Genomic DNA, 25814 nt, shown 5'->3' on the forward strand with positions numbered 1-25814 from the left:
GATTTTAAATCAAATTTGGGGATCTGGAGGTAACAAAGGGCACGGGCGGCTCGACCACGGCCGGTGTTCGAGGGGTTTGGGATGGGGGGGTCGCGGCTCGGGGGTGCCGGGAAGAGGCTTCCCGGGATTCCCCGGGCCCGGTGGGATCCTCCGCGCCCTCTCCGCGCCCTCTCCGCGCCCTCTCCGCGCTGCTCCGCGGGCACAGAGGAGCTTTTGAGAGCGCCCTGGGCAGGGGAGAAGCGGGAGGAGGTGCGGGGGGGGGACGGGGGACAGAGAAAGGCGGGGAGGGGGGGTCGGAGAGGGGACTCTCGGAAACAAAGGAATTTCTGAAAATGAGAGGAGAGATGAGGCGACGGACGCGGCCAGGCCGCGGCTTCGCTCCTCCGCTCGCCGCTCGGGGTTGGGGTTTTTTTTTTCCCCCTCGAATTATTTTTGGGAAGGCAAGAGCAGCCCGGCCTCTCCGCGAAGCGCCCACCGCCCTCTCTCCTGCCCCTTTTCCCTCTCCCAAAGCAGAGCGAGCCGCAAACACCGAGGGATTTCGCAGCGAGAGGAGAAGGGAAGCGGTTTGTGGGGCGCGGGCTCGGGGACGGGACCATAAACAGCGAGAAAGCAGAAATAAACCCATTTCTAAGTCCTTTAGTCCCCCAGGGTTTTTCTCCCGGGCCTGTTTCCCCGATTCCACGGCTCAAACCCTGGGTTTTTTGGGGCCGGGACCCCGCACACGCAAAGTTTTGCTGAACTGGGGGCTGAGCTGTCGCCCAGCACAATGTCCAGCCTCGGAGAGGTCAAGGGGTTTGCGAGGTCAGTCCCCGGCTATAATACCCAGCTAATCGCCTAGAAAACGTGTCCTCTGCGTGAACTCTCTCCCCCGAGCCGGGGCTTGCCAGCGCTGGGTTTTGTCTCCCCAATTTTCACCCCTTCCCATCGTATCCCCGCCGCGCTCCCGGGATTCGGGGCGGCCAAACCCCGGGAGCAGCAGCAGCGCTTCCAGGATATCCCGGGACAAAGGCACGGCCTTAACCCGGGATATTCGCCGCCTCTGGGACGTCCTTAACCCGGGACACCCGCACCCCTCGGGGACACTCTGCCCTAAACACCCCGGGCGAGATTTTCCTCAGGAAAGAAAAAAAAAAAGGAAAAAGAAAAAGACTTAAAACAATGAACAAAGGAGAGAGAAACACCCCCAAACACCCGCAGCAGCCTGGCCGGGGGTCCCGCAGCAAAGCCCAGCAGGGCCGAGCCCCAAACGCTCCCAAACCCCAAATCCAGGAGGGGGAAAAAAACCCCCAAAAACTATCAGCACAAGTAACCCGCCTGCAAACTTTCCCTGCCCGCTCCCCCTCGCTCGCATCGGTCAAAATAAAACCAGGAGACAGAAGGAAAACCCCGCACGAGAATTCCCGGTTTTTTTTTTTCCTTTTTCTGCGCCCCCCTCCCCCCCCTTTTTTTTTTTCCTTTTTAGCTCCTTTTTTTTTTCCCCCCTTTCTCTTTCGCCCCAGATTTCTGGTGAAAGGAGGCAATAAACCGATCCGAAATGCATGCCAAGAGAGCAGCTCCGTTACCTGGTTCGCTCCCACATCCTTTTTCCAGCGCCCCAGAGACGGCCCTCATGGTTTGGGTGCTTTTCTTCCAAAAGTGAGAGGTCTGGGGGGAGGGGGCGGCTCGGGGCGGGGGGGGGACCCGTTTGATTTTTGGGTTTTTTTTCTCCCCCAAAAATAAAACTTTCACCTTTACGATCCAGATTTTATTATTAATATTATTATTTCCCCCTGAAGATTCTTGGAGGGCTCCGGGTGCTTTTTTCCCAACAGACGGTCTGCGGAGATTTGCTGTTGAATAACAATGGGAAAAGGATAAGTATTTAAAGAAAAGAAGTGATTAATGATTTTCTGTATAATTCTCGCATTTTTCTTGGCTTCTGTCTGCTTATAATGGCTGTGAACTTTTAGGTCCTATAGAAATCTTCTTTTCTCCCCCTTCTATTCTATTCATACTTTCCAGCTTTGATTTGCTTCTATAGACCCCGCATTCCTGGAAGCATATGCCTTTTTTTTTTTAAACAACCATTTTTTGCCATTCTTAGAAGGCCTATCCTGAAAATAACACCCCCTTTACAACCTCTCAGCAGATCAAAGAGAGAAATAGCAAAATAAAATGCAACAACAACAACAAAACGCCCCAACCTTCAGGCACCGCAATAAAATACAGCCCTCGCCGCCCTCCCCGGAAAAAGGAAAAAAAAACCAAAATAAATAAAAAAAAAGAAACTTTAAAGGTTTGCAGTTGCTGCCTCTAAAAACGCGAGAGTTCACAAAAAATCCGGCCGTAAATCCATTTTCTTTTATATCAGCGGGTGTCACGCGCGCCACGCGATCGCATTAATATTATTTTTAAGTGCTAAAATGTCACCACGAAGGAAAATCCAGCGGCCCTTTGTTCGGAGGGGACTTTTGGGGACACTTTATTTGCGAGGTGGCCGCGCGGTGACTCGGCTGCAGCCAGAGGGACAAGGCACGAACGCGCACTCTTAGCTGAAATATTTCAAGCCCTGCCTTTGTTTCCGAATAACGCAGGGGAATATTTCGGTCCTGATGGGGGGTCTCGGAGAATTCCTCCGACATCGAACAAATAAGCAAAGCTCTTTTTTTATTATTATTATTTTCTTCTTTTTTTTAATAAGAGGCAAGTAGAAGAAAATGATTCTTTTCTTCAGCTGGTGCCGAGGCTTCCACCCCCCTGAGCACAACGGTCTTTTCTTTATATATATATATATATATATATTTCTAACTTAGCACTGGAACGTTATTCCGTCCCGAACAGCATTTTCGATACTTTTCTATGAGAAAGAAAATGAAAATTAATACAAGAGCTGCGGCTCACAAAAGAAGCCATTTGTCTTCTTGATTATCTATTTGCTTGTCAGGCCATGAGCTATCGCAGGAGCCAGCTCCTTTGTGATATAAAAATACACCGAAAACCTGCAAACACCGAGAAACATCTGGGCAAAAATTAGACTCATTAATGCATTAACTACCTTGGAGAAGGAGAGGGGGGTTTTTTTATTTTTTTTTTTTTTTTTTGGAGCTGCAGAAAAGCTCTCTGGAGAAAAGCAACGCTCCCTCCGTTCCTCCCAGCAAAGCGAAGCGCTAATGACGCCTCGGTTTTTTTTTTTGTCCGAGCCCGGTTTGGGAAGAGCGTATTAATACAGGTTTTGAACAAATAAATCATAATATGTACGGCTTAGCAGTACTTAAAGCTGATATACCCTAGTCAAACATCTTTTGTTTTCATTAGGGACTCGAGGCTGTGCCACTGACAACAGAAACCCCTGTAAAAAAGAGAAACGTGCTGTTTAATTAATCGCCTTAAAATATGTATTTTGGTTTTTTTTTTTTCCCCTCAGCGGAACAAAAAGACAAAATCCCCCCCCCGCATCCCCTCCCCCCTCTCCAGACCCCAAAAAAAGAAAAACCAAAAACCACACGGGGGCAGATTCAACAATGAGAAAATTTATTTTCAATCGCGCTTTTCGTGGTCGTTGTTGTTGGTGTTGTTGTTGTCGTTCCTTTTCTCTGCTATTTACGGGTAATCCCGGACACCCCGAGGGACAAAGGGAGGGATGGAGGCGGCCGGGGGGGGGTCGAGTCGAGCCCCCGCTCACCCCGGGAGGGGCAAACCCTCGCCCCTCCGCCCCCATAATTCACATTTTCGGTCCAAACCCGGGCGAGGCAGCGGGAGAGGAGCTTTTCCCCCTCCTCTGCCCCTCGCCCGGGGGTGACTCCAGGTGCCACAGTTCATGGCCCAGTTTCTAACCTGAACCCCCCGCTTCCCCCCCTCCCACCTCCCTTTCCCGGACTCACAATAAACCTGCCGGACTCAAAAAAAAACCCCAAAAAACAACCAACAAAGGAAAAAACCCCAAAGGAGCGGGGTTTATATCGCTCTCCATCCTCTTCCTTTCTTTGTCCACCACCTACTTGACCCAGTTTCGCTCTTTTTTTTTGTCCCGCTCCATTCCCGCGTCCGAGAGCTCCGCGCTCCCCACGCCCGGAGGGGATTTGGGGTTGGGTTTGTTGCTTTGGGGTGGATTTGTTGCTTTGGGGTGGGTTCGTTGCTTTGGGGTGGGTTTTTTTTTGTCTCTCCGTTGCTGTGGTAGAACCGCCCGGTGTTTTGGGGTGGCCGGGCCAGAGAAACTTCCCGTTTGTGGCTCGGAGGCGAGAAAAGAAAGGGATGGGGGGGGTCGGGGAGGGGGAAGAGGGGGTGTAGAAAATCCAGTTCGTCTTGAAGAAACTGAGCCTCATTTATTAAAGTGAGCGCGGGTTGTCGAGGTAATAGCAGACATAAGGTCCATCCTTTGTACGGGAGAGTAAACATGACAAATGGGGCAGAGCTTGGCGTGATTAAAGATGAAACAAGGATCCATCTTAGCCAAATCTGAAAACTACTATCTACAGCCTCCTTTTAATGGAAGAGAGGCACAGCAGCGCGGCTCTGCTTTGTTGCAGCTGAGTCTCCCTCTGTTCCCCCTATAAATAAAGAGCACCCTCCTTCCTTCGCTTCTCGGAGCGTTCAAAAACGAACAAAAAGAAATATTCTCCTGTGTTCCCTACGCACACACGGCCTCCCAGCCACAAACACACACTCCAGACATCCCGGGAATGGTTATAGGCTGCTGGCTGGTCCATGGGATCGGGGCTGAGATCCTCCTTGGGGGATCTGCAGGCTGGCGGAGGAGGAGCTGGAAGGGTTGGACCTGATCTTGGTGTTTGGTAACTTGTGGTCTTTTTTCCATTTCATCCTCCTGTTCTGGAACCAGATTTTGATCTGGCGCTCGGAGAGGCACAGGGAGTGGGCGATCTCGACCCTGCGCCTCCGGGTGAGATAACGGTTATAGTGAAATTCCTTCTCCAGCTCCAGGACTTGCTGCCTGGTGTAGGCTGTGCGGGAGCGTTTCGGTTCCCCTCCTGAGTAATTGGGGTTTACTGAACAAACACAAAGGAGGGGAAAAAAAAAAAAAAAAAAAAAACCACAGCAAAGGGGGAAAAAAAAAAAAGAGCAGAAGAATTACCGAGCTGTTCCTTTAAAGGGTCCTTCCCCCCTCAAAAAAAAAAAAAAAAAAAAAAAAAAAGAAAAAAAAAAAAAAAAGCATCACACATTCTTTCGGTGGGGGGATATACTAAAAAAAAAAAATACACGGCAAACCTTCTAAAAATATACCCACAACCTATCTGCAAATCTCCACCTCCATCCTCGTTGCTTGACGTGTATTCCTGTCTAAACGTTTTTATAAGGTCCCCCAGACACATTTTCCGTGCCCTCTACGTGTGTATTTACTCGTATATACACACACCTCTACCAGAGATCGCTCGGTTATCCCCAAATCTTTTAAAGTTGCCCCTACACGCGTGCAAACAGGCGAACACAGACACTCCTATTTATTAAATATCACCCTAAAAAAAAAAAAAAAAAAAAAGAGGAGGGGAGGGGAAAGGAAAATAGTAAAAGTTTACTCAACCCGCCACTTAAATACAAATTACAAAAACATAAAACTTAACTTATGAAGATTCAACAGCCATAAAAAAAAGTAGCCTGCAAGAAATTGGAGGAGGATGGTAACAGAGACTTCAAAGGCACATGGCCAAGCAGAGCAATAAAAATTTATGGAGGATGTAATTATACCGCTCTGCAAACAGGCGATCGTAAATCTCCGCGAATGGTTATTTTACAACTGGTGCAATAAGATTTCTACAAGACTTTGAGGTGCTACTTACTATAAAGCAAAGCCACTTTAGTTCACTTACCCGTGCTTACATGGACTTTTTTCATCCAGGGGTAAACTACCGGCTCTTTGCAAGAGGAATTGGAAGGGCTTTGGTTCAGAGAGTTTTGGCTGCAGGAGGGTGGCGGGCTGGGGGTGACCGGCTCGCAGGGCTGGTTTGGCTCCGAGAGGTGGCTCTGCAATCCGGCCGGAGGATGGACATGACCCCGGGGGGATAACACCGCTGCTGGGTGGCCGGAGCTCTGACAGGACGAGTAGAGCTGCTCCTTGCAGGCTGACCGCGGCTGGTACATCGCTTCATGTTGGAAAGTGCTCTCTCGCCTCTGGCTGCTGTAATATTCCGGCGAGTGATTGGGAAGGTAATCGCTGTGGGAATACTCTTCACAGGGTGGGAACTTGGGGTCCACATAGTTGGAGTTGATCAAAAACGAGCTCATGGCCATTAATTTCTTAGAATTGCACACACGAAAAAAAAATATATATCTCTCTCTCTCCTAAAATTTATTCCTGTCCCCCCCCTTTCCTCGTTTTCCTGTTTCGTGGAACCCTCCTACTTACTGTCAAGTGAACAAAGTTGAGTCCATGTGACAGCGCGGGCCAATGGCGAGGGGCACGGCGAGCCCCGGATAAGGAAACCTGCCCAGCCCGGGCTCTCCCGGGGCCCCCCAGCATCCCCGGGGAGGCGGCCCGGGGGCTCCCGCTCCCCTCCGGCCTCCCCCGGCCCCGCCGGCCCCGGGCTCCGGCAGCGCCCCGTGGGCGAGCCCCGACACCCCCCCTTGGGCCCACACCCCTCGGGGGTGTGTCCTGGCTCGGGGACCCGAAGGGAAGGGGAGGGTGGGAAAATAAAAATCCTTTTCCCTTCCCCCCCCCCGCCAAAAAAAAAAAAAAAAAAAAAAGATAATTAGAATATAAGGCAAAAATGATTTTTCGGGGGGGTTGGGGCCGCTCCCGAGCGCTGCCCCGGCACATGATCCATGGAGGCCCCCCCCGGGCGGGGGCTGCATCTCATTCCCCGCTAAGGTGATACGGGAAGGGCCATTGCGCCCCGAGCCTGGCAGAGATGAATAGGGCTGCTTTGGGATCGATAAGAAATTCATCAGCTAATTCGGGGTACCCGGGCTCCTAAATCACATTTAGCCGGGCTCCGAGATTGACTGTTTTCCCACGCACCGATGGAAAAAAGGAGCCCGTCCTCCGAGCGAGAAATCAAGGACTTGATGAACAATTACAAAAGCGAATTAGCCCAAGTCCTAATGCATCTTCGCCTCGCCCTTCTCGTAATAAAGACGCTTTAAAAGCCGGAGCGAACCAGCAGCCTTTCAAAAGCCACCCCTAATTCCTCAAATTCGCCTTTAGACCCGAAACGCGCGATGAGCTCCTCACAGGCGGCAGCGAAGAAAGCCATAATATATATATATATATATTTGTTTCTCGGTGTCGGTGCTGAGATGACACAAATTAAAGCGATGGTGGGATCCCGGCTCTCAAATCGCAGCAATAACGCCCGCGCTCATCCTCCCCCCCCCTCCCCCATCCCCTCCGCCGCTCAGATTTTATCTCCAAGCGATGATAAAGTTTATCGCGGGAGCGCCGGAGTTGAGCTAAGGTCAAATCCAAAGTATTTCTTTTTAGCTATAAATCGGTTTTCTGGTTAAGACCTCGTTTTCACCCCCCATATTTCGGGTTCTGGGGATGTGGGTGGTTTTTTTTTTGGGGGGGGGAGGAAGGGGGGGATAATTCCTTCTGGGTTTGTGACCTGTAGTGTTTGTGTCAACTACATATTCCCCTAGATACGAATTTGTGACCCAACTTCCTTTACACAAATTCGGATCTACAGGGTACATATAGAAGACAGATGCGTCCTCCTCGGTCAGAGATCTTCTCCTACCGCCATAATTCTCTTCTGGGGCAGGGAGGGGGGAAAGTTTTGTGGCTCGAGAGATCGAGAATTAATCTATAGGTGAAGCCGGTTAAAATATTCACTCTTGAGAGGAAAGGCGATTAATTAAAGCACCCACTCAGCACGCGAATAGCCGATACCAGGAGAGAAAAACTGGGAGTTTTCCACCCTCTCCTCCGTATCTTGTACGTTAATTTATCGCTGATCTAAAAAAATCAGCTTCTGGACTGAATATTTGAGTGTAGACGCACAACGAGACTCGAATCCAAATGACGGCCTTTTAAAAGTAAAATGTCACAGCTCTGTCCCCACCTCACCCTGAAACCCTCGCAATTATTTTCTGATGCGCAGCACAAAGATTTAATCCATTTTTCGTTCTTAGAGGTCAACCAAGGTTTGGGTTTCTGGGTGCGAGTGCAGATAAATCGTATTTAAAAAAAAAAAAAAGGGGGGGGGAAAAAAAAAAAAAAGGAAATAAACAGATGAAAAGAAATACAGAATGTAAAGGCAGATGGGACGACAGGTTTTTTTTTTAATGACAGGCAATTCTTTTTACAACCCGAGAAAAAGATCAAAGGCGTTTCATTTCCGAAAAAGGGATATAAAGCAATAAAATATTCATACTGTCTAGGTAATGAACCTTCATTCGGAACTAATGAGGGTAGCATCATGTTGAGATTTCGTTTAAAATTACAGTTGCCCAAGAGATTAAAAGTACAGCACCCCCCTTTTCTCTTCCTTTTTTTTTTTTTTTTCCCTTCCCTTTGTATTTCAAAAGGCAGAACATTTTTTTGGTCAAAGCATCTCCCGAATTAACTGCATTTAAATGCCGCAGCGGAGAGACTATATCAGAGAAAACCTGCCTTTCCCCTGCTCCAAAATTCCTGCGAATATCTTCGATGGGTTCCACGAACTCCTCCATTTTCCCCAACAAAAGACAGTTATGGCCAAGACTGAAACCCCCGCCGCTCTCCCCGCTCGGGATGACGCGAAATTTTTCAGGTACTTTAAGGTGAACAGTCGGATTTGCTGCTAAAATGCGTAATTCCCACAGAAACAGGAAAACCTAAGTGGTGCTTTAAGAAACACGACCAAACGCAACGCGGACAACCCCAAAATCATTTTATGCGCGTAAATAACCCCCGAATTTCCAGCCGGAGCAGCGAAGCGAAGACTCTTTTTGCTCGGAGAGGAGTTTCCCACCTCCCAAAGCTGCTCCTCCGCCGTGCCGGGGAGCCGACAGCAACCCTCAAATTTACCTTCCCCTCTAAAACCCGCCATAAAAGTGAGAAGCCAAATCTAATCTGCTTGTACAACGTGGAGAGGGATGCCATAAAATAACGCTACAGAACCAATCCCATTAGAGCTCCTTTTATTTATTTTTTTTCCTCTCCTCTTGGATTTTATTCCTCCTTTCCAATCCCCTCGCTGGTTTATTTTATTGTATTTTCTCGCAGCCGGCACCGTAACTATCTCCTACCCGAGGAGACGAGCCTGAGCAGAAATAACTAGGCCTATTCTGCCTTTTTACCCCCCTCCCACATCCCTTTAAAAAAAAAAAAATGGGTTTTAATTTCCCTTCCCGCTGACACGGGGCCGGCGCTTGCGAACCAGCACCCCTAGCGTCTACCACAATTCTTTCCCCCCCGCGCACCTCCAAGAAATCTCCCCCTCGGCCGCCTCAGATCCCGAATTAAAGGCGGCCCCTCCGCGCCCCCCCCCGCTCCGCGCACCTTTCTCGCTGGGAACCCGCGCAAGTTTCTCCCGGAGAGTTTCCCCCCCCCGGCTCTTCTCCGGTTCAAAGCGGCCTCGGCCGGGGGGGGATGGCGGGGGGGGGTTCCCCTGGACCCCCCGGCCTGTTCTGCCCTGCGGAGCCCCCCCAGCCCTGCCCAAAATCCCTGCCGAGGCACCTGCCGGGGCAGGGGGGAACCCCCCGCTCCTGCCCTCAGAGGCCCCGAGGTCACCCCAAAAGAAGGGGCACAAGGCGGGGGGTGCCCTCCCCCCGGCCCAGGTGTGACCCCCGGGGGTACCTACCTTGGCAAAGCGCGGCTCCTCTCCTCGGAGCGATCCCCGGGGGGGTTCAGGGCGCTCCCTCAAAACTTGGGAAGGTTTTGCAGGCGGAATCCTACAGGAACCCCCCAAGCCCCCCCTGCCGCCCCCTCCCCGCTCCAGCCCGGCTTGTCCTGCTCTCTCTCTCTCTCCGTGTTGCCTTTTCAGTGGCATTAATTCTCCATAAGAACACTAATTTCTCCCTCCTTCTTCTTCTCCTATTTTCCTGTTGTCGTTTCTCTGTTTTGGTGGGCTCCGCCGGCGCCCCCTCCCCTCGCCGCCCCACCAGAACCCAACTATTGTCCTCCGAGGCGAGCGGAACTGCTCCTGGCAGCGCCAGGAGGCCCTCTGAAGCATTTTGGGGTGGGAAACCCGCAAGTTTTGGTATTAATCTCATAGTTTGTCAGTCTTTGTTAAACAGCGAGGCGTGTCCGCAGCGCGGCGGCCGCCGAGAGCCGCTCTGACCCGCGGTTCACCCCGCGCCGCGCTCCCTCCGCGCCGCTCCGCAACTTTTAGGGCTCTTTTCTCTTTTTTTCCCCCCCCCTCACCCCCCGGGTATATTCCCCCCTCTCACCCCGGAGCTATCCCTCTCCAATCTGGCAGCAACGAGGATGGAGATTTATTTTTTTAATTTAGCTGTGTTTTCTTTTTTTTTCCTTCCCCCCCTTTCCCTTTCGGGAGCACGAAACCTTTCGGGTTTGGGGGAATTAAACTGGGATTTCCCCCCGGCCAAGCGAACGGGGAGCGCGGGAGGTCTGAGGTGTTTCCTTAGGGCAGAACTTTTAATAAAAGAGCAACCGGCGCCTTGACGGCGTTTTGGGATGTGATAAATGCGGGGAGGGAAGGTGGAAATCAGACCACACCTGTTTTGCAACAGGGAAACCGAGATTTAAGTCTTACGTGGTTTCCCAGTCAGCCTCGTGCGTCCTTTTAATTTATAATAACGATCAAAAATGGAATATTTCCCTCTGAGCTCGGGGAGCAGCTCCGAGGAGCCCCGGCAGGGTCGGGGTGCCCAGGGAGTGGAACATCCCCGCGGGAATTCCGCGCTCACACCGCCAGCTCCAACACCGCCATAAAGAGGTTATTTGGGGAGGAACTCGGGGTTAAAAAGTGTGTTCAATAGATTGTTCGGTTGGGAAAAAAAAAAAAGGAATAACAGAAAGAAGCACAGCCTGAAACGCGTTCGCAGCGCCTGCCCCGGACTCAGAGACCCCCCCGGGCCGAGCCGGGGAGATAAATCAGAAATACCCTTGAAAATGATACCTTTCATTTCCTCCCTCTCCCCTCCCTTCCCTCCCTCCCTCCCTCCCTCCTTCCTCCCCTCTCTCCAAACGAACCCACTTCAAATGAACGCGCCCCTAAATTGAAAGTTAAACGCCGTGATGGAGGAGGGAAAATTACGGGGGAAAGTTGGGAGGTGGGTGTTGGATTTTTTTTTATTTTTTTTTTTTTTATTGCCGTGAAATTATACCTGCTTGTTTTAATCCCCCGAAAACAAATGGCCTTTATTATCCATTACCTGTTCTATAAACCTGGAGTAGAAATGACTGTTCTAGAGAGATAAGTGTAGTAATTACAAGGGCGAGGAGATGGATCACCCAAGTTACAGCTAAACGGTAGCCCTTATATAGTGATATTTTATAAATACCAAGCAAATTCATGGCAATTAATTAAACCCGAGCCTTATCAGGCGAAACAAAACGCTTTACGTTCTCTTGAATTTCACCTACTCCACGAATATATCCGCATCGGGAGAGCAAATGGATTTTCCAGAATGCCTTTCCCAGGGCTCTAATATTCGCTCCCTTTCTCTTCCAAGAAAAATGACCCTTGTTATAAGTATTTAGCCGCTGAAAATATTTAAAAGCCGGGGGAGGGAGGCAAATTTGCAGGGTTTTTTTTGGGGTTTTTTTTTTTGCCCTCCTTTTTCCAGGAGAGTTTGCCTCGCTCCGACTGTTTGCTTAAGGAGCGATTGAAAAGATCTTCCCCGGTCCCAGTGCAAATAATATTTAGAGTTTGGAGGGTTCGAAGTCTGGCGGCGCAGAAATAACTTTGAAAGGCCAAGGGAAATATTTATTATATCAGTTCATTAAACTGCTGCAGTGACCAGAGTGGAGTCACATTTCAAGCAAGGAATAGAAAATATTTCATTCGAATTCCGACGGAAACCGTGCTGCAAAATAAAAATCGGCCACTTCAACCGGGCCGAGCGAAACGGGCACTTAAAGAGGCCTTTAAATACATATATTGAAATTTTTAAAGCCATCAGCCCACTGATTTCGCCTATATATCACTATTCCAGATTTCCCACCATTAAGGTAGAAAGGCAAATAAATCGCGGGCGTTATTTCGCGTAATCCTTTTATTTTTGGGGGGTTTGGATTTGCACTCACACGGCGGACTTATTAAAAACTGAGGCTCCGGCACCTCTCCAGGGGCTTTGGAAGCGTTTCCAAGTAAAGATGTTAGAACAGATTTTCACCAACCGTGTCAGACCTCTTTTTTTTTTTTTTTCGGTATAATTTAAACCCTCTCCAAACAAAATCCACGCCGGAATGAAAATTATTTTTTAACTGCTCGCGTTAATATCCTAGAGGGACCTCGGCGTAATTGGATTTAATAAATGCATTTCCCCTCATATTCTGTTAATTCGACTCCAAATAGCGTTTCAGGGCTTATCTTAAAAAAAAAACCAAAAAAACACTAAGAAGTTGCTCGGCGTTTCCTCGCGGGAGACCCAAATCAATCTACCTGATTTTCTACCCACATCCCACCCGAAATCCTGAAGCCCCTTTTTATTATTATTATTATTATTATTATTATTATTTTATTTTTTTTATTCCTGCCTCTCCTCTCGCGGCCGAAAGTCGCTCCCACCTCGCCCTCATCTTCTCCCATCTCTGCCCAGACTCTTCCTCCCACCTCGCCCCCCTCCCCTCTTTCTTTTGCTCTCCCTCTCCCTCTTTTTTTTTTTTTTCACACTGCCATGGGTCTATCAGGGTTATACACAAGACTGAGTCACGCACGGCGTAAACTTTTGACCCTCAACTTTTTGACCCCTCGAGCTATAACGCTGTACTAACAAGCCCCCCAAGACCACAGTTACCGTCTACGGCTCCAGAAACCAACGCGGCGCTGACTCTCCTATTTTACTTATTTTAATTTAAAAAGAACAGGGGGGAGGTGGGGGGGAAAAATGGACGTTTCTCGGTGATTTTTTACCCCGAGGGAGAACAGCAAAAATGGGAGTTTTGCAGACGTTCGGTGTTTATCTCCGCGTCACCCACTGCTCTCTTAGACCCATGCATATTTTTTTTTCCTTCTTTTGCTCCCCGTCGCTTTTATATTTTAAAGATCGAGAGGAAAAAAACCAACATTTCCTCGAAGAGTGGTTGAATGGTGTTATTTCTCTTTTATTCGGGATATCATTTATGACATTTTTATGGGAGGTTTTTTTTTTGGTGGGGGGGGATAAGGAGGCATGGCGGGGTTTGGAGGGTTTTGGCAGGACCCGAGGGCTCGGCGAGGTCGCGCCGGGGGGACCCGGAGCTTCCACCCGGGGGGATTTGGAGCTTCCACCCGGGGGGATCCGCAGCTTCCACCCGGGGGGACCCGGAGCCTCCACCCGGGGGGACCCGGAGCCTCCACCCGGGGGGATCCGCAGCTTCCACCCGGGGGGATTTGGAGCTTCCACCCGGGGGGATCCGCAGCTTCCACCCGGGGGGACCCGGAGCCTCCACCCGGGGGGATTCAGAGCTTCCACCCGGGGGGATTCGGAGCTTCCACCCGGGGGGACTCGGAGCCTCCACCCGGGGGGATTCAGAGCTTCCACCCGGGGGGATTCGGAGCCTCCCCCCGGGGGCCTGGGGGGCTGCGGGGCGAGCGGTCCCGCTCCATGCCCAGCCCGGCCCGGCTCGGCCCGTCCCTGCTGGCAGTGAACTTGGTCTGAAGCGAGCTCTGCTGGCTGCTCGGGGACGTTACAAGCGCTGCGCCTGCCCCGAGAACCCCCTGCCCGAGGTCTCCCGTTCCCCCCCTGCTCCATCCCCCAAACCCCTCCAGCAGCGCTCCCGCCCCGCTTTCGCCAAGTTCTCCCCACATAAACAACCCCGGGTTGCCACCAAACAAACGCCCTTCGCGCAAAATCCCGGCGCTGTCATTTGTTTTGACTTGAAGGGTGTATGTATATACGTGTGTATATATCCGTGGACATACATACACATGTTAAAAAGAGATAAATCAAAAGGGAGGGGAAAAAAAAAACCCCTCGCGCTAGTCCTGTTCTTTCAACGCTCGCTGTCAAAATAGTTTCTTTTCAAAGCTATTTAGGGTAACAGAACACGGGAAAACTACGCCGGGTGGACACCTCTCGAGTTAAGTTATCAACCTCCCTCCAAATATAATTTATTTAACGTTAGGAGAGGAAAGAATGGGGAAAAAATCAGCTCAGACACCGAAATAGCCACGCTCTGAAAGAAAATTTCGCTCTTAAATCCATTCTAGGATTGGAAAGAGACCCCAGAGGAGGAGCCAAACCCCATAAAAGTCCCTCCTCGGGTTCCCTAATTGAGAGACCTTTATCAAGAGGATTTTAAATAATCCCGTCAGCTCGCTGCCTTCAGGTCGGACGTGTAATAAAAAAAAAAAAAAAAAAAAAGGCCGAGGTTGGGGCTGGGGGAAGGAAAGAGCAATTTCTCAGCCTGAAATTCAGCTGTGGGGGAGGGCAGAGCGGGTCGGGGAGCGGAGCTGGAGGGAAGGGGCCGGTTCCTTTGGAAAGCTCTCCCTGCTCGGGGAGGTCACGGCGGGGGTGTGCAGGCCGGACTAATTTACGGCGCTATTGCAAATAAATAGGGGAATAATCGCGGGTTTCCTCCAAATAGAATGAAACACGAGCCCGAGCAGCGCAAATCCTCGTCCCTGCCTCCAGCCCATCCCTTCCAAGGCAGAGAAGGACCCGCAGCCTCCCGACCTTCTTTTTTTTTGTGTGTGTGGCCAGGAAGAAAAAAAAAAAAAAAAGAGGAGGGGGGGTGGAAATGGAGCTGGAGATCCCTTTGGCTTCTCCAAAGCATAATTACCACATTGTTGGTGTGTGTCTGTATCGGAGCAATATGAACCACGTCCAGCCCCTTCTCCAGCCCTCCCCCCTCCCTCGCTGCCAACACGGGACTTGGGAAAATAAAAAAAAAAAATAAATAAATAAAATAAAAAAGGGGGAAAAGAAAGAGAGAAAGAAAAAAACCAATACCAAAAAAAAAACCCCAACAAAACCCTGGATGTTTTCCTTAAAAAGGTGACCCGGCAGCCCCGGGGTCCGTGTCGTGTTGTGATCCGATGCTCACCCTTCTCCTCCGAGAGAGGAGCCGGGGCTGTCCAAGTCTGCTGACCTCGCAATGATCCCTCTTGCCTATGAATTATTGATGAGATATGAGCTCTGATTTCTCTTTTCAGTATGCAAACCCCATTATACTGTTAAAATGGCGATTTAATCGTTTAGAATAGCTCCGCTTTTTTTTTTTCCAACTCATTTGTGCCCCTTCCTTTTCATTTAATTCTCTTAATTAAATCCTTTAACAGATTTTAATCACTTTTTGTTGAATAAAATAAGACATCGCGCGCATCTGTAACTAGGTTACCTTGGCGAAGTTTGTTTTTGGTGGGGGTTTCTTTGTTTTGGGGTGGTTTTTAGTTCGGCCTCTGCCTTTCTTGGTTGGATTTTTGGGTGGGAGGGCGTTTGAATTTTGTCTTAACGCCGCACCCAGCGAGCAGGGAAGGTGTAAAACGCGCAGACGTTAAGAGAAAAACCCTCTAAAATAAAATAAATAAAGGCACGACATTCAAAATGGCCTGACAACGGCACTGCAGCATCGAGCCGCCTTTTGCAGCTCCCCAAACCTCCCTGTGCCGCTCCCAAACAGATTCTTCCCTCCGTCCACCCCCCAAATCGTTCAGTGCTGAACGAACCTGGCAGCCAAATGGGGGTTTTAGGGGCGAAATTCCCCCTTTTTTCACTGTCCAGCAGCAGCCTGAGCAGGAGGGTCCCTTCCTGCCCTGCCCCGGGGCGATGCCCCCCCAGAAGGCGGCTCGATGAGGCTTGGAATGAATAGAGACGCTCAGCTCGGCTCGGGCGGGCGGGGGAACCTGAGCTTGGCTCCTGGGGGAGGAAGAACCGCTCTGGGGGTGGGTTTGTTCCCCCTTCAGAGCCCCGGCGAGGTTACACACTGCTTACTGAACAAAAACACCTTCGGGGAGGGGAGACGTTCAAGAGACAGGACGGGGGGGTAAAAAAGGGGGAAATTGGGGATAGTGGCACCAATTTCTTGAGGAGAGATCCCCTGAGCCAGGTGAACTCACGGGGAGGGGCCTCATTTCGCATTTTTGGGGCAAACAACCCCCACCTACCCAGGCCGTCACCGTTCTTAGGTCTGAGAGCCCTTAATTAGAGGTTTTCTCACCTCACCCCAAAGGCACTGCAGAAATATCTGCACAACCACACGGTTAAAACAAGAGAGATTTTTCCCCCCCTTCCTCAGCAGGAATCGCGTCCCAGAGATTCTCCATGTTCTCAGGCTCGATATTAAAGCGCTTTGTGTTTATTCTGTGTCTTCTACAGCTCCAGAAGAACTAATTGTCCCGTGCCTGATGCGTGGCATTAAAGTGAGAGAAGCGATGAAAAATGCCAAGGAAAATCCCCGCCTACCTGCACGGTCAGAGCTTCGCTTTCCTGTTTACTCTCCTTATACTTCCTTTTTCACCAGAAACAGGGAGATTTTTTTTTTTTTTTGCTTGTTGCTTTAGAGGATGGGGGGGGGGGGGGAAGCCTGTGCTAAGCCTGTGACCCTTTCCAGGCTGTAAAACGCCAGACAATGATACCTCACAGGAAGCTCGAGGTTTCACCACGTAAGGGGGGGGAAGAAAAAAAGAAAAAAAAAAGCCCGAGTAAAGTAAAAAAAAAATAAAAAATAAAAAAAATCCAGTTTGTTAAAACAAAACCAGATAAAAAAACCCCCAACCAACCCCAAAACAATGCTACGTGCTGAAGGTAGAAATCAGATCTCATGGCCAGAGAGGACAGGGTTTCTCGGGATCGATTGGAAGGATGATGTTATTACGCCCTTGTTCCCGGTGCCCGGGATGCTCCAGACGAGGGGGTGGCCCAGGGTTGGTACCTGTTGTCCCCCCTACAGGCGTCTCATCCCGCAGCTGAACTGCACCGCAAATCCCCCCTGGCTCTGCGGGTCTGCATCTGCTTTTTTTTTCTCCTTTTAAATAACGCGTTTTCTGCACCGACCGATTAGAAATGATGGTATTTGAAAGAAAAACAAAAAGAAAAACCACAGAAAACCTGTGATCTCCTGCGATCAGAGTGGGCTTGGGAGGGAAGTTTGCCTGGGGCTGTATAAAACCTGAGTGCCTCGGGGCGGGGATGGGACAGCGATGCAGATGATGGGGAGCGAGGGGGTGGATGAAGGGACAATCCGGGGACACATGGGGGGATGGATACAGTTTGGAAACACGGTGTTTGTGGGTACACGAAGGCACCGAATCCACGGTTATATCCCAAACATGCATTAAAGGGAGGGGAAGTCACTTTTCTCGCCTAAATATTCGAATCAGGAGAGATAATTTCAAGTCACCAGCGCGGCCGAGAAGGGCGAAGGACGAGCAGGCCACCACTCGGTCTGACCCCAGACCATCACCCCCCTCTCCCCACATCCCTCTCCTCCAAACCTCTCCAAACCTCCCGCAGCCCCTCGCGTTCCTGCGGCCAAACCCACCCCTAAAGGCCGAGTCCTCCAGCATCCCATAAAATATCTTTATTATCCACTGAAAAGCGGGGCTTAGGGAGAGGCTGCCGAGCACAGCCCCGATCTGCTGGGTGGGAAGGGCTGCCCGCAGACCCCTTCCCTCCCTCGGCTTTCCAGCTTTGGCATCTGCGTTTCCAGGGGGGTTCAGGGGCGCGGTGGCCACCCCCCGACCGGCCCAGGGAGGGAGAAGCCAGAAGTTCAGCTGATGATGGCAAAGATACGAGGAGACACATGGAGCAGGGCAGGAAAAACAGCCCAAGGAAGGAAAAGCAATCTCCAAAGTGTGCGAAAGGGGGACATTCTGCTTTGTGTGAGAGAGACGGACATGTGTCCACCAAATGTTGTCTCACAGGAAAAAAAAAGAGAGAGAAAGAAAGAAAGAGGGGGGGGGGAAGGCAAAAAGAAGCTCGTGGTTGCTCTAAATTCTAGAAAATCTCCATTCTCCCCCAGCACCTTCGCTTTGAACTGTTTGTTTTAAAGATTATTTTAGTTTTTAAGGAGAGAGGAGGAGGAGGGGAGTCGGTTCAGGTGTGGACGGAGTGTGTCCCCGTCCCCCCCCTCCCCTGCAGATGTGACGACTGGGCTTTCAAAAGAGAAAAAAAAAAAAAGGAGCCTCTCCAGGATTGGGTTGGAGGGTCGAGTTTGGGTTTTTTGCCCTCTATTTTGCTCTAAGTGTCTTATTTTGCCAGGACCAGAGGCTGGAACCCCTGGCCGGGGCCACCTGCCCACCCCAGCCCCTCGCCCCCGACCCACGGCCGGCTCTGCTCTCCTGCCCTTCCCCGCTCACTTGTTTATTTTCCCAGAGAAAACCGCTGCTGCTGCCTGCCTTTCCCAGAAAGTTGTCACCCTCAGAGGGGAGAGAAGGGAATCTGGGAGGTACCGGTGGGTTCAGTAAGGTTTGGAGGGTCCGTGGGCAAAGTGCAGCTTCTCTGATTATTTTTCTGTAGCACTTGGAGACAGGCTGGAGACACAACAGTGGTCATCCAGTGTCTCTGTAGGGTAGGAACGAACCACACAAATACGAGGACACTCGTTCGTATTATTAGGGAAAAAAAAAAACCAAACAACAAACCGAAACCCAAGAGGAAATAAAATAAAATAAAATAATAATTTAAAAATGCCCTGGGTCGAAAAAAAAACCCCAAAACAACCAACAACAAAACCAAAACCAATCCCTCAAACCAACCAACCAACCAACCAACCCCGGTCTCTGCACAGGCCGAAAGGGGGGGAAAAAAAACCCTGCACACATTTCTTTGGCAAAAGCAGGTGGAAAAGAAGTAAAATGCGAAGGTGGTAACAACCTGAGGAGCACGGACAGAGCAGAGCTGGCCGAGACGCAAAGGCGTGGGCCGGGTTTGGGGCCGTTCGAGAGCAGCACAAACCACCCCGAACCACCTCCACCAAACGAGCCAGAAGAGCCTTTTCACCCCGAACTTTGGCTGAAGCGCACGCGGCCCCCGGCGAAGGCAGGATGGAGTTTGCTTTGGCCATGATAATGAATCTTTATGGATTTATTTTTTCTCTCTCTCTCTCTATTTCTCCCGCTCGCACAAAGTTTTACTGGCGGGCCTGGAAGCCGGGATGGGAACGTAACGCGATTCCGGCTCTCGGGAGGACGAGAATTAGGACCTTCTGAAAAGCGAGAAATAAAGCTCCGAAAGAGAGCCAGCCCCTCTTTCCTCCCCGCTCAGCCTTCAGCCACATCCAAACCCTTTTAAAACAGTTTAAGCAGATAATATTTCAGAAGGACTTACTTTCAGGACTCCAGTCTATTGGCTCCCTGGACTGAAAACTGGACCCGCAAAACATGTTCCCTGCAATTGCAACGTTTATCTCATCTGGAAAAGTGCTCACCCATTGCTGCCCCTTACAAGCCAAACCAAGCAGTTAAAGTGTCACTTAACATTCTAGAGAATGTGAAATATATTGTACATTGTCAACTCCCCAAAACCATAAAACTAACTTTATGGACCTCACGTGACTTTTGAGAGCCAGTGAGGGGTATCTGTCTGAGGTCTGGGCGATTTTTACGATCTAACTTCTAGATAAAACCCTATCCATTTGACATCTAAATGTCATACCCACTTTTGGTATAGTTTGCTATTGGTAAAAAAAAAAAAAAAAAAAAAAAAAAAAAAAGAGAGAGAGAGAGGAAAGAAAGGAAAAAAAAAAATACCAAAGGAAGGCGAGCAAATGGTTTGGGATCTGACAGTCCACTTCACATCCCTCTCAAAATCACTTAAGAAGTACCTAAACAGTGGGAGATTAAGTTTGGTAAGTTTTAAGCTCCAACTTTACTTGCTACGAACAGAAAAAGCCTGAACCGTGTTGTAGAGATGTCAGTGGCGTTTTGCCAAATCGAGCGACTTTAAACCGAAGTATCTCGTGCCTTGTTCGATTCCCTGGGTAGCGAAACGGCAACATTTGCCATCTTTGATGATGTTAAATTGTCTGCAGCCGAAATGCCTCGTTGTAGTGGCAGGAGTTACAGAGCTGCGAGCTCTTATTTACGTGTTAAGCCGGAGCCTAAAGAGGTAAAAGCACAATAAAGCGAGGAGGAGAAGCAGCGGAGAGCTGAGCTTAGCCCAGGACTGTGGGATTTCCAGGCGCGTTCCGTGTCTCTAACCCATCTCTCCCCCCCGCGATTCTCTCGAGCGCAGTTTTCCGTGGCCGTGGCTGTGTCTGTGGTACCTCTGGCTTTGGAAACGCGCCTGGTTTCTGTCTGACAGTTCCTCGGGACGCGCGGAAATCTGCCGGGGAAGGGGTTTAAAGCGCGTTGGTGCAACTCGGAGGACTCGAGAGCGGTTCTGGCGGTGCGGGGTGTTGGGGAGGGGGTGGGGGGGACGCCTGTGTTGTTTTGGGGTGAGGCGGCGTTTGGGGCAGCGCGAAGCCTCGTGTTTTATTCCCGCGCGCGGTGCCGGAAAGGTGGGTTTGCTGCGGATATTCGGGGTTTGGGAGCTGCCAGGGGTGCCCAGGAGAGGCTGCAGCTCTGCCGAGCGCTCCCGGCCCCGTGCCAGGCGTCTCCCCGGCTTCAGTCCCCGGGCTTGGGGATAAAGTGCGAGCGGGAGCCTTTGTGAGTAGGAGAAACGTTTATTTGACTTCAAGTAAAGCTACAAACAAATACAAAAAGCTTATTGGCAAAGTACTAACAGGCAGCTAGACATGACAGATGCCATTTTTACACATAACATTGCATTCACTCTGCCCACTACAACCCGGCTATTAGTCACATCAGAAATATTTCTAGTATTTACAAACATTAGAGCACTCCATTGTTGGTCCGATTTTATACATTTTTTTTTTCCTCCTTTTAATAGTGAAGTTTAGCCACGTCTAAGAGTACGTCTCGGAATTAGCCTGGGATTAGAAATCCTGGCCTGAAGTTTGGACTAAAACACAGACTGGACAATTTTAAGACAGAAAGATACAAGAGTTGCTTCTTTTTTTTTTTTTTTTTCTTTTTCCCCCCCATTTTTTACATTTTTGTTTGGTTTTTTAGACTTTTTTTTTTTTTCTGCGACTGTAGTGCAGGAACCCCCGATTTTAGCTTAGGCAGAGAAGAACTCACCCAAAAGCAGTAAACTCAGAAAAGAGGGGAAAAAAAAAATCCCAACAAATAAACAAACAGTCGTATCTGTTCTCAATTTATAAATAAGTTATAACATTTAAAGGGCTCACAGAACACATGCTGGCTTTCCAGAAAGCATCAAGAGAGCACGGACACATAACATTTATAAGAACAACAAGAGCATGAGGAGCATCTGGAAATAAAATTTAATTAAGGAAAAAAAAAAAAGATTTTTTTTTTTTAAAAAAAACAAAACCCCAAAACGGAACAAGACATGAACTCAGTCCTGGGACAACGGTACCATACGAGTCGTTTTAGAATATCAACAACATGCCGAAAAGAAGGTGCCTCACTGTACAGTACTCGGGAACTAAGATCTGCGGCGCTTTATTTATTTATTTCCGTGATTTCTTTTCTCGCCTCCTCTTCTTTCTCCTCGAGAATTCCTCCTCGAGAATTTATGGCTGAAAGGCGCTGCCCGCCGAGGCCAAGCTCATGCTTTTCAGTTTATTATCCTTCTTCCATTTCATCCTCCTGTTCTGGAACCAGATTTTGATCTGGCGCTCGGAGAGGCAGAGAGCGTGAGCGATCTCTATTCTCCTCCTGCGGGTGAGATATCTATTGAAGTGGAATTCCTTTTCCAACTCCAGGGTCTGGTAGCGAGTGTACGCTGTCCTCGCCCTCTTCCCGTCTGGTCCAGTCATGTCTGAATAACACGGACAACAGCGGGGTTTGGGTTTTTGGCTTTCTGCTAGAATTTTATTTTATTTTTTTTAAAGACTATTTTTTTTTTTTTTTTTTAAACCGAGGTAAAATATTCGCCTCGCTCCTGCAGCTTGGAAAGCTGCTTATTCCCCAAATAACAGCCCCCCCCCCCTCGCCTCCTCTTTCTCCCACACCCCCAGACACGTGTAAACCCCCCCACCCTTGGCCCCTCCGGAACCGACATTCCCGACTCAATATTCGTAATTTAACTGGAGGAGCGAGAGCCTGAAATCTCCCTTTTTCGCCTCTGCCTGGGGGTTTGTGGGTCTGTTTGCAGGGAAGGTCAGGTTTGGTGCTGCTTTCTTGTCTCCAGGAGAAAAACCGGGAAGGGAAGGGGAGAGGAAGAGAAGGGAAGGGAAAGGAAGGGAAGGGAAGGGGGGGGTCACTATTCCCCGTGTATCTCCTCGCAATTTGGGTTTTGTCGAGAGCAGATCGTCAAGAATACACCCGGCAAAATAAGAGTAGGAAAGGGCCGAGAGACCCATCTGTGCATATAATGCCATTTTAATGGTCAATTCTTTCCTTCCCCCCCCACCCCCGAGGAACACCCCCTCGCCTCAATTTTTAAATTACCTTCTCCCACCATCCCCACAGTGCTACGAGCTTAAAATAAGCGCCCCTTTCGCGGCGAGAATAGCGAAACTAAAATAAAATCCAGGGCCCCCCCAACCCCCCCTTCCAGGCGCCAGAGGCAGCTTTAAAGCAGCGATCAGAGCAAGAAATACAAAAGCAATAAGTAGCTGCGTTTCTCATCAAAGCGCCTCCACCGAATAAAAGGAAGGAGAGGAAAAAAAGGGAGCCGGGTGGGGGGGGTGGGGAGGGAAAAAAAAAAAGGGGGGGGAAAGGGAAAGAAAAAAAAACAACCAAGAAACACGAGAGAAAAAGAGAGGGGGTGTGCGAAAATAAACAACGACAACGACAACGACGGAAAAAGAAGTAGCTGTACCATGGCTAATGTGAAGTTTCCTCATCCAAGGGAATATCTGAGGTGCCTGCCCTTCTGTCGCTGCCGTGGAGGTCGCGATGGGCTCTGCCTGCGCTCGGGGGATGCTGCTGCTTATTGGAGTGCCCTCGTCGGCTCCCGAGGACGCGCTGGTCTCGTCTAGTTCTGTGAAATTTGTGTTGGTGGTGCTGGCAGAAGTAGCTTGGTCGGAGGGGGACGGGGCGGGTTTGCCTCCATGGCTCTCGCTGTTGGAGCAGGGAAGGGAGTCGGGAGAAGATAAGGAGCAGCTTGACGCCTGTCTAAACCTGCTCTCCTGAGCTGGAGAAGGGAAACCGCGGGAGCTCTCCCCCACAGCCCCAAAGTGACTAGAGGAGGCTGAGCGGTTGATGCTAAGGTCCATCCCATTGTAGTTGTAGCCATAAGAGCTGGAATGCATGGTGCTTGAATCTCTGTAAGAACCGTTCATGGAACTGCCGGTCCCATAATTTAGTAACTGATAGTCGGGGCCATTTGGGTAGCGCCCTGAGAACGAGTTTACAAAGTAAGAGCTCATTTGGGTTATTTTGGAGGGCTTGATTTGTGGCTCGTGGTCGTTATAACCCTGTGCTTGACGATTTATGATGTATTAATGAATTATAGCGATGCACTGTACTTCGTTTTTGCTATGTATGCGGCCAAATATGGGGGGAGGGTGGGGGGTGCGTTTGGGAATCACGTGCTTTTGTTGACCAGTCGTAAATTCTCACTGATGACCTCAAGAGGTAATTCATGCTCTATGGTTACAAATAATGACGAGCGCGGAGCCGTTTAGGCCCGGAGTCGGTGCGCGGGCGCCCCAAATCCCCGGGCGCGCCGGCGCCGCCATCGCCCCCCACCTTGGCGGACCGCGCCACCTGCCGGCAACCGGGGGGAGCTGCACCCCCTCCGGGGGGGCCCCCGAGACCCCCCAAACCTCCCCCGGCCTTTCCTCTTTTCCCCCCCCTCCGCCCCCTCTTTTTTAAGTTTTTTTTTTTTTTTTTCTTTTTTTTTGCCCTTAAAAAAAAAAAAAATTTAAAAAAAAAATCGGCCAAAAAATCGCGTGTGCTGGTTGCTGGTGGGTGAAAGAGTCGGGGGGGCGGTGTTATGTTCTGCTGGCCTTGTGCTGGCCGCTGGCGGTGGGTCTTCTGGGCGTTTTTTTTTTATGAAAAACTCTTGGATTTCCTCCTTTTTCTATAAAAAAAAAGCGGCGGGGAAGTTTGGGATGAGGCGCCGGGAGGTTCTTCTTCTCTCGTGGTGCTGGAGTAGGGGGGCAACGAGGAGCTGCTTGTTGAGAGAGTGTGGGGGTGCTTTGGGGGTCGTTTCGCGTGGTTGCGGCCGGAAAAAAGTCGAGGTTTCTCGGGCGCTGAGAGTGGGACCAGCGATGAGGTCGCACCTTAATTCTGGAGGGGGAAAACAAAAATTAAAAAATAAAATAAAATAAAAAAAAAAAGGAGGGGGGACGTGGGCGGGGGGGGGGGGGGGGGGGGGGAGAAAGGAAAAGGAGGGAAAATCCGGCCGGTGGAACTGGTCGACAACGTTGCTTTTAGGATATTCTTGTTCCTGAGCGTTTCGCCTCCTCTTTGGGCACAGCATTGTGGTTTTTTTCCTTTCCATTTGTTTAACCTGTAAGGAATATTGGGGAGCAAAAGCACCCTGAAATTGGTAAAAACGTTGGGAAAGAGCTGCGCTTTGTTAAGCATTACTTTCTCTTTTTTTCCCCCCTTCTTCTTCTTTTTTTTCTCTCTCCTTCTTTTCTTTCTTTCTTTCTTTCTTTCTTTTTTTTTTTTTTTTCCCGTTTCTTATTTCTTCTTTTCCCCCTTTTTTTTTTTTTTTTTTTTTTTTTTTTTTTTTGTTCCGAGGCAGTTTAGGAATTTCGTGTGCTCGTCTGCAACTCATTGGAAATTATGCGCCATATTGAAAGTGACATATAATTATAATAATTACGGGCAATGAAAAGCGTGGCAATAATAGTAAATGTCCTACAGCTGTGAAGCTTCTGCATGAATTGATTTTAAAAGTGACTGACATTAAAGCAGCTTGTGGCACGGGGGAATGCATTCATACATAGGTATTTCTGCTGGGGAGCGGGGGAAAAGGGGATGGCAGGCAGGAGATGCTGTTTCGTCGCGTTTTCCCCCCGCGAAGCTGCAGAAAACGGGATCCGAACTGGGCCGGGCTGCTCGCTGGGTCGCAGTCCTGAATCCCCGGGCGGAAAAAGCGGCTCCTTTCGTTTCATTCCCAAAAAAACAACCGGGAAAAGTTTGGCTGTTCGCACGAGCTCCCTCGGCGCGGAGCAGGGACGGTCCCCGTCCCGTTCCCGGGGAAGTCCCGGCTCTCCCGAGGAGCCGCTGGAAACGCTTCCAAGGGAAGACAAAAATCCGCTCTTTCCAAAGAGCTCCTTAGGTTTAGTTTAGATTTTTGTTTCTTTTTTCACACCCCACCACCACCATCACCTCCGATGGACGCCGGAATTCCCGGAGCTGAGAAGCTCCTCGTTTCTCGGGGCCAATTCCCTGGAAATCTGGACTTTTTTTTTTTTTTTTTTTTTTTTTGCGATACACTTCGCTTTGATTTGGGGCTATGAAGTGAGGGACCAGATGTTTGAAAGATGCTAGGCAAATGTTAGGTATCTTTGGGAGATAAATGAGAGCATATTTTTGCCCGTTTCCTTGATTTATTATGTATATGGAGAGCGTTTCGTCATAACTCTTTGTACTGTAACAAGAAAAAAAGAGCGCTACTAAAGCAGAATGTCAGCGAGGAAATACTATTGGTGAAAGGTCTTCCATTTGAGATTAGACAAAAAGAGGGAAAACCAGATTTATCTCTCCACTGTAACTTCCGTGGGCTCGGAGTTGCTTGTCCTTGCAGATTAGGAGACATTGTCATACAGAGGGAAAAAAAGGCTTTCTTTACAACCCTCTGCTCCTTAAGAAGGGCAAGTTCCCCTGGAAAAGGGAAAGACAACAACAATAAAAGCGATA

At 49.7% G+C, this 25814-nt stretch overlaps 2 protein-coding genes across 3 annotated transcripts; both read right to left on the reverse strand.

Moving 5' to 3' along the window:
• Positions 1 to 3855: 3855 nt before the first annotated feature.
• Positions 3856 to 19374, reverse strand: HOXB4 (homeobox B4). 2 transcript variants are annotated; one of them, XM_039387038.1, is made up of 3 exons: positions 19291 to 19374; positions 5802 to 6228; positions 3856 to 4982 (listed from the first exon to the last, which is right to left on the reverse strand). In XM_039387038.1, the coding sequence occupies exons 2-3, from the start codon at positions 6220 to 6222 to the stop codon at positions 4663 to 4665; spliced, it is 741 nt and encodes a 246-aa protein (XP_039242972.1). In that variant the 5' UTR covers positions 6223 to 6228; positions 19291 to 19374; the 3' UTR covers positions 3856 to 4662. The 2 variants fall into 2 exon arrangements, with proteins under 2 accessions (XP_039242972.1, XP_039242973.1); XM_039387039.1 differs by lacking the exon at positions 19291 to 19374 and having other exon boundaries at positions 5802 to 6506.
• Positions 19375 to 20623: 1249 nt separating this feature from the next.
• HOXB5 (homeobox B5) lies at positions 20624 to 23419 on the reverse strand. The gene is made up of 2 exons (XM_027737634.2): positions 22816 to 23419; positions 20624 to 21810 (listed from the first exon to the last, which is right to left on the reverse strand). Exons 1-2 carry the CDS (start codon positions 23363 to 23365, stop codon positions 21563 to 21565), a joined length of 798 nt encoding a protein of 265 aa, XP_027593435.1. The 5' UTR covers positions 23366 to 23419; the 3' UTR covers positions 20624 to 21562.
• Positions 23420 to 25814: the final 2395 nt, after the last annotated feature.

The sequence above is a fragment of the Pipra filicauda genome, unplaced genomic scaffold (genome assembly GCF_003945595.2).
Source record: "Pipra filicauda isolate LSUMZ 115617 unplaced genomic scaffold, ASM394559v2 scaffold524_size386432_pilon, whole genome shotgun sequence".
NCBI lineage: Eukaryota > Metazoa > Chordata > Aves > Passeriformes > Pipridae > Pipra > Pipra filicauda.

Excerpts from the sequence above, each read along its gene's own strand:
- HOXB5 (XM_027737634.2), bottom strand. The coding sequence starts at position 23,365 with ATGAGCTCTTACTTTGTAAACTCGTTCTCAGGGCGCTACCCAAATGGC. Across the intron at positions 21,811-22,815 it reads GAAACTTCACATTAGCCATG|ACATGACTGGACCAGACGGG; the intron begins GTACAGCTACTT and ends CGTGTTATTCAG.
- HOXB4 (XM_039387038.1), bottom strand. The coding sequence starts at position 6,222 with ATGGCCATGAGCTCGTTTTTGATCAACTCCAACTATGTGGACCCCAAG. Across the intron at positions 4,983-5,801 it reads AAAAGTCCATGTAAGCACGG|TAAACCCCAATTACTCAGGA; the intron begins GTAAGTGAACTA and ends GTGTTTGTTCAG.